General features: G+C 32.6%; 1 protein-coding gene across 2 annotated transcripts; it reads right to left on the bottom strand.

Moving 5' to 3' along the window:
* Nucleotides 1–1,028: 1,028 nt before the first annotated feature.
* On the bottom strand, nt 1,029–7,020 carry LOC133304917 (ALA-interacting subunit 3-like). Of its 2 annotated transcripts, XM_061505014.1 has the most exons (9): nt 6,824–7,020; nt 6,561–6,691; nt 6,039–6,097; nt 5,867–5,941; nt 5,646–5,756; nt 5,434–5,504; nt 3,777–4,074; nt 2,024–2,313; nt 1,029–1,429 (listed from the first exon to the last, which is right to left on the bottom strand). In XM_061505014.1, the coding sequence occupies exons 2-9, from the start codon at nt 6,634–6,636 to the stop codon at nt 1,375–1,377; spliced, it is 1,035 nt and encodes a 344-aa protein (XP_061360998.1). In that variant the 5' UTR covers nt 6,637–6,691; nt 6,824–7,020; the 3' UTR covers nt 1,029–1,374. The 2 variants fall into 2 exon arrangements, with proteins under 2 accessions (XP_061360998.1, XP_061360992.1); XM_061505008.1 differs by having other exon boundaries at nt 6,561–7,020.
* Nucleotides 7,021–7,332: the final 312 nt, after the last annotated feature.

Below are 7,332 nucleotides of genomic sequence, written 5' to 3'. Positions count from 1 at the left end.
TTTAAATATTGAAATGATATGTTAGTTCTTGGGAATTGTACTTGTAAGCAATATTAATACATCAACCCCTTATCAGGCGTAATCCACCACTCCTAGGCCGGATTAAGTTATAGATCATTTTGATGTATAAAGGAGTCCTGCTGTATAAGCTTATACTATACGATGGATACACCAAACAACTGAAAATGTCATAACGTATAGTATAAGCTTATACTATTAGGCCATATACATCACACCAAACAGGCCCTTAGTAACTTAGAATAAGTAATGTATGACAGTTAAGCTTTTATTTTATTTGTTTCCTCGTTTAGAATTCAGTTATGATCACAACTGATGTCATTACATTTTATTATTATTTTTAAACGCTTACGTAATGCAAAGGAAAAAGTTTACTTGCATTTTTAAATTGTAACTACACTTAATATCATAATCAATGTTAACAATACCAGTGTACAACCGGCTGTTACACTAGCTCAAGCGAGCAATTGATTGGGTTAGAAGAAACCCTAGTTAAGCCACTGTCAAATTAAAGAAGTTGCTCGCTGAAGTGAGCAACCTAACGAGGAGAATCAGGGGATGGCAGTAGCAACTACCCATATTTCACATTTGCTTGCTAACGTGCTCCCTTCAGCAAGCAAGGCAGCAAGAAAATACGCTCTGCTTGCCAGCTAGCTCACTGAAGCAAGGAGCTTAGTGAGAAGACATAGATGTCTAAGTTTTAATTACTTGTTGACTCCTGCTCGCTCAAGCAAGAAGTCCAGCGAGCACATTAAGATGAAAAAATATGAGAATTAGACCATGCATGTTTACGGCAATTGTATGATTATGATGTATAATATATTCAAGTAAAGTATGAATATTCTACGCAATGTATGAGTTATAATTATAGATTTGAATTATTTTAAATATAAAGAGTTTTAATCATAAACAACAAATGTTAATTAAAAATGAAAATATTTAGCCATATTTTAATTTAACTATTATGATTGTAATTGCATTTAATGTCATATATAATGATAACAAACCGATCATGAATAGAGTGTTACATGAAGTATCAATTTTGACTCAGATGAAGGTCAAAGGTATACCAAACAGGAACTCTCCTGTGTTTCCCGATTCGTATGAAATGTAACTAATTCATATTGGACACTATTTGTCAGAAAATACAAGATATTCCAAATCTAATGCACAAGACCCAAGAAAAAATAATCTTTTTAAAAGGAATAACACCTAATGTCTGAACTGTTTTTTTTTTTTTTTTTTTGTATGTATTAATATCATTGATGTACAAAATTACATCCGCCACTGTATTGTGTACAATAATCAAGCCTTGCAATCTTTGAAGACAAAAGAAAGCACAATTAGATTCACTGATCAGTGCCCTCCTTGGTTCCTATTCCATGACAAATACGAGGGATCTCCAAGTTGCCTAAAAAAAAGAGAACGATAGATTAGGAGCTAACAATATTCAAAATCGCCATTGTGCATGGCTGCTACTGATATAAATATTGAATCAACAGCGGATACAATTGGAGTGAAAGGACAAAAAATAGATCATGTACAACAAAATCTATGTCAACCTCATGTCATTTTAAACAACTTTTGCTATTTATTTATATACGAGTTCTAGTAAAAGAATTGCATTACTAATCTCTAACTAAAATAAGCACTAATGGATAGGTGTTTTTCTTTTTTCCCTACTCTTACCAGTCCTGGTAGGAGATAATTTTTTGTTTTTTCTTTATTCCATCTTCATATGTCAGGGACGAAAACTTATATTAGAAAGTATTTCATAAATACACAATGAATTCGCAATACATTTGGCACACAATTAACTCAAGCAATATGTAGGTTCTAATCAAATTGACTAATGGTGTGCTAGTGAATACAATGTTGTTAGTAAGAAGTGAACGGGAGAACTTAAGTTCCTTATGATAATGTGTGGAAAGAGTGAGTGCATTCAACACCATTTCTGGTCAAACACATATAAAAGAAACCAATCAAGCAGTAGGGGATTTCTTACCTTGGCTTGACAAAATATACAGTGGTAAAAGCCATAGATAAAAAGAAGCTCAAACCCCCAACAGTGAGATAAGCAATGCCAAGGAAGTCATTCTTCCCACCGAGCCAGCTAGTAGTTGACAGTACAAGCTTCTTCTTGCCATTAAAACTATATGTGTTGTAGTTATTCTTCAATGTCACATGTATGACATCACCTTTCTCCAGATCCACCTCAATCTTACCATACAACTTCCTAAAAGTTGGCAAAGCAGCAGTTCGCATCCAGACAATAAGATCCTCCTGCTCACTCAACTGTTCCATAAAACATTCAGAAAGTGAGCAACTTATCTCATTGATGCAAGCAAATCGAGAATGCCCAAAAAATCACAAGATGAACAATGAAATATACGGGTAATCATAGAAAAGTGATGAGGAACACAAATGTATAAAAATTAATGGTTTCCATATGATTGATGTATTTCAAGATTGGCCTCAGCAAAGGTAACATGAATGACTGAGTTGCATTGTGCAGAATGGACCACTCACACCAAGTATGTCAAGGGCTTTTAGAATGAACATTAAATCATTACACAGTACTGCCATTTCAATGCATAATGCAAGATGCTTTTTTGGTTCACAAGCTGATTCATCATTCAAAGCCGTTTATTCAAATTCATGAAGCAATGAAATGGGATCATCAAAGGTCTCAAAAGATGGAGTAAAGCATTCTCTCCAAAGTTGTAAGCTGACATATAGCCCGAAACATGTTAAAAGAGAATTGACAACAGCTCACAAGAATTACTAACATACATGTGCTGGATAATCTGGACCACACTCAATACATTGAGTATGACCCAAAGTCCCAAACTACTAATTTTTACAAGAAAAGATAAGTTATAATAACTGACTTCAGTCAAAACGTTTACCACTGGGGGAGTACAGGAGAAGTAGCTAGCAACTGATCCAAGAGTCATTGGTGCAGCGTATAGTCTAAAGTGCATTTCTATAGACATAATTTCCCTCAGCACTTCAAATTATCACAATTGGGTTTGTTGCATTGAGCACCTGAAGTTTGGTGCCTAGAGTTACAGTACCTCTCCCATTCTCCTCTACTCAGAGCATAAGTACAAATTCAACAACTAAATTAAATTTGGACAAGGACATTAGTCCTGTGAAAATGACTTGCCCGATTAATCTCTATAACTATAATTCAATATAGACTAAACTAGGAATTCTATTTGGGCAAGGTCTTGATTTGGCCATTCAATCATATATTATTACACTCTGATATTTAAAAAATAATATATTATTTGTCCTTCAAAAACTTCCCAAGTGGCTTCTTTGGATTTAACTGAGTTATTTCAGCCAGTTATATGCAGCTCAAATAGAATTATGAATTATGCAATGAGATAATTCTATTGATTCATACTTTGGTATATTATGATGATACTGTATGTTTTTAAAATCAAGAAGTGATTTAGAGCTCAATTTTTAGTTAAAAAAATCAAAAGAATGCAAAATCAATGCGCATAGTATGAATACCAATCATTAAACTGCCTAAAGTAATGAAGTAATAACAAGAACATTAATAATTAATAAATAATAATAAACCAAAAGATGCAAGCACAACTATATTCATATTTAAACAATGGATAAATTTAGACTGATGCATATATCAAAACAACCTCAATTTACTGTGCTGAACCTTATGAATGAAGAGAATTATACATATAGATGCTTAATTCAATTAAAATTGAAGTTCTAGGAAGACTTACTGGTATTTTTTCATCGAGATGTCCACCACCTATAATAGAACCACTCTGGAAATTTTTAGGGAAAACATCTTTTCCAAATTTGTGCTCCCTGTCACTCTTCCATGCGATGCCTTTCTTGTTCAGTGTCAAATTATTGTTGTTGCGGGAGAAGCTGTATGTATCATTGAACAAGCTCCAAGCTATAAGACCACAAGGTAAAATTGCGGTTCCATTTACAAAATCTTCAGGCTTACAACCGCTTGTTGAGTTTGCTTTTTTGGAATCCCTCAACTGGTCATCATTTCGGCTTTTAACATACCTAATTTACAAAAGATCAACAAATTTATAAGAATATAAACAATTAAATAGAAAGAACTATATGCATTAGAATCCACTGTTAACCAACCAAACTTTGAGATTGAAAATTGTTGAAGGAAGCAGTCAGTCAAAGAACATAAACTACTATAAATATATAATATTAAAAAAATTAAATAAAGATAAGATACTAAATATAAGATGAATACATGAAAAACAAAGAAGTTCATATCAATGTCTCTTAAAACTTCGTCTCATACAAATAGTTCATTGTTATCTCAGACATAATTCACTGTTAACCAACCAATTAAATAGAAAGAACTATATGCATTAGAATCCACTGTTAACCAACCAAACTTTGAGATTGAAAATTGTTGAAGGAAGCAGTCAGTCAAAGAACATAAACTACTATAAATATATAATATTAAAAAAATTAAATAAAGATAAGATACGAAATATAAGATGAATACATGAAAAACAAAGAAGTTCATATCAATGTCTCTTAAAACTTCATCTCATACAAATAGTTCATTGTTATCTCAGACATAATTCCGTAAAGTTCTAAAAGTTAGAGAACAAAATCACAGCTACGATTCTAAAAATTTAAATTATAATCTGTTAAAATATTTTTGGCATTTAAGAAGATAAATTGTAAATGAAATTCATGTCATTTGTCAAACCAGTTATTTTTCTGCTTTCATTCATTACATTTTTTTCTTGGGAAAACTTCAAAAACCCCCTATAATTTTTCTCATAATCATTTACCCCCTTCCCAAAATTTTGAATCATTTACCTCCCTGACTTAAAGTTTTTTATCGTTTACCCCCTTAAGTGAGGGGGGTAAGTGATAAAAAAATCTAAATAAGGGTGTAAATGATTCAAAAAATTTGTGAGTGGGTAAGTGATAATTAAGAAAACTCATGGGGGTTTTTGAAATTTTCCCTTTTTTCTTTACATGTAAAATTATCTTTACTATAATCAAGGGCAAACAGATACATAGCTATCACATTGTATGTGCCTACTGTTTCAAAGTTATCATTCTATTACTATGATGTAATAACATGTACTACAACAACCAGACTTCCATCCGTACAATTTGTCAGCAACATGTGATTACTTGATAGATATAATAGTTACAAAGGGAACTGTTAAATGATTTAAAGCACATCAATGTATAATTTCATAAATAATGAAGATAAGAAACATAGGGCGAGCTTTAGTACATTGAACAGAATATCAATGGAAATATAAAATAATACTGTGTGCATAGTGCGTGCAACTTTTAACCATACACCAATTAACAGGATATATACCAAGAAATAATGGAAATGGATGATTCCGAAGAAATAAAAGGGGTATATACCGGCGATGATTCTGGTAAAAGTCGTCGAGCTGATAGTAAACATAGATAGGAGACTTCATACGCTTCTCTACCTATTCATAAGAGCAATGTTTAAGAAAAGAAACGATCATTAAAGTTCGAAATCCATAATTCATCAATTATGGGAAGATAGCTAATAGAAAGACAACGGTTAAACAAGAAGGAAAAAAAAAAGAGAAGTCAAGGAAACTTACTCGTAGCTCCCTGTTGCATGTTTTATCTGCAGAACTCTGAATGTATGCTACCTTGTCTGTCACATTTTGTGGTATGCATTGTGACTCGTACCTATCAACAATTTCAACAACCTGATAGATATATAATAAATAAATCAAAGTCAGCAGTGAGAACTCAGCATTATACATATTATACAGAGCTACAAAGAAAAAATTCAGAACAGTATTTCAATCAAGCATACATCGTGTGAGGCAATTAACGAAGCAACTCCAATAGGAATGAATACGATGGTGACAAGCATGAATGCTGAAATAACCTGCAGGGAAAGTAATATACCGTGTAAATAGTGACTGCTAAATGCATGCAAGTTAAATAGATAACCACCGACAACATATATAAATAGGGAAATTTACCGCTCGAGGTGTGAGAATAGGCTTGCATGCTGGAAGTTCTTGTTGTGTAAACTTTGAGTCTGAAAGGCATAAAAATTTTCAAAGAGAACTCTAGTCAGCAAAGTTTTGTGCAAGTAGAAACAACAAAGGACACAAATACAATTGTTGTTAAATCAAAACATACTGTCTAACATAAAAAATTTCCTCAATTAGCTCAAAAATAAATTTCCATGTCAAGAATGTTTTATTACATAAACTCAAATACTAAAAAAAAAGGAGGAGAGAGGGGGGGTTAATGTTAGCTTTAAAAAGCCTTATATATTCATGAAATTGAGTTTCAAAAAGGGTAATAAAAGAAAAGTTCATCATCCCTTTCAGAAATGAACATCAACAGTTTCATTAACCCTTTCCAACCAACATGCACATAATAAAAACAAAATTCACATTACAAACACAAACAATCACGAAAAACAAAACATTGGTATTCACAAATTCAGCTTAAAATCCCACAATAAAAAATTAATATAAAATAAAAAATATTACACTTGGGTCGTTTGGTTTGTCTTCTGGTAGCTGTGGAATCGTTAGATCCAGCACCTCCTGCGCTCGACGTTGCCATAACGGAAGAACCGATTCAATTATTCCCTTATAAAACACAACCTTTTTCCAAAAACCTTGGAATACCCAGAAGAGATTTGAGGACGATGAGCACAAAGAAGAAGAAGAAAAAAATCAAAAAATGAAAATTGAGAAAGAAAGAGAAGAGAAGAGTGATTTTAATTGGTGAGGAGGGGGAGAGGGGTTACCGGTTGGACAGGTGGCTCTGAGAATTGAATTTTATTAAAGAAAGGAAGGAGGAAGGAGGTTTCGTTTGACGGGGGCGGCCGGTGACCTTCCTCTCTCCCTCTTCCTCTCTTTACAAAGAAAAAGAAGAAGAGGGAAAGGAGAGGGAAGAGAGAGAGAATGGTTCAATGTGAGAAACAAAAAGACCAGTCAAACAAATACAAATGCAAATCACACGCTCTGAAATTCAATTCAACCGGCTATCTCATATTGTTCTTTTTAAAAAAAAAAAAAAAATTCTAAATTTGGTTTTTCAAACGTTCTAGAACGCAGATAGTGGACCGGCTGAAAGTTTCAATGTCATGTATGAATGATGTCTACACGTATTCGCGTAATTTTATTGTTTGATTATTGTTATTTTTATCTTGATTTTCGCACACTTTTATATCGGGAAAAAAAATTAATTTATTATATTTTAAATAAAAAATTATAAATTAATTGTTGTTTTAAAAATAGTTACAAAATTATTGCA

Source organism: Gastrolobium bilobum, unplaced genomic scaffold (assembly GCF_033153095.1).
Source record: "Gastrolobium bilobum isolate Gb01-03AN ecotype WA unplaced genomic scaffold, APGP_CSIRO_Gbil_v1 utg10387, whole genome shotgun sequence".
Taxonomy (NCBI): domain Eukaryota; kingdom Viridiplantae; phylum Streptophyta; class Magnoliopsida; order Fabales; family Fabaceae; genus Gastrolobium; species Gastrolobium bilobum.
The sequence above is the reverse complement of the archived record's forward strand: the minus strand, read 5'-3'. Positions and strand labels throughout refer to the sequence as shown.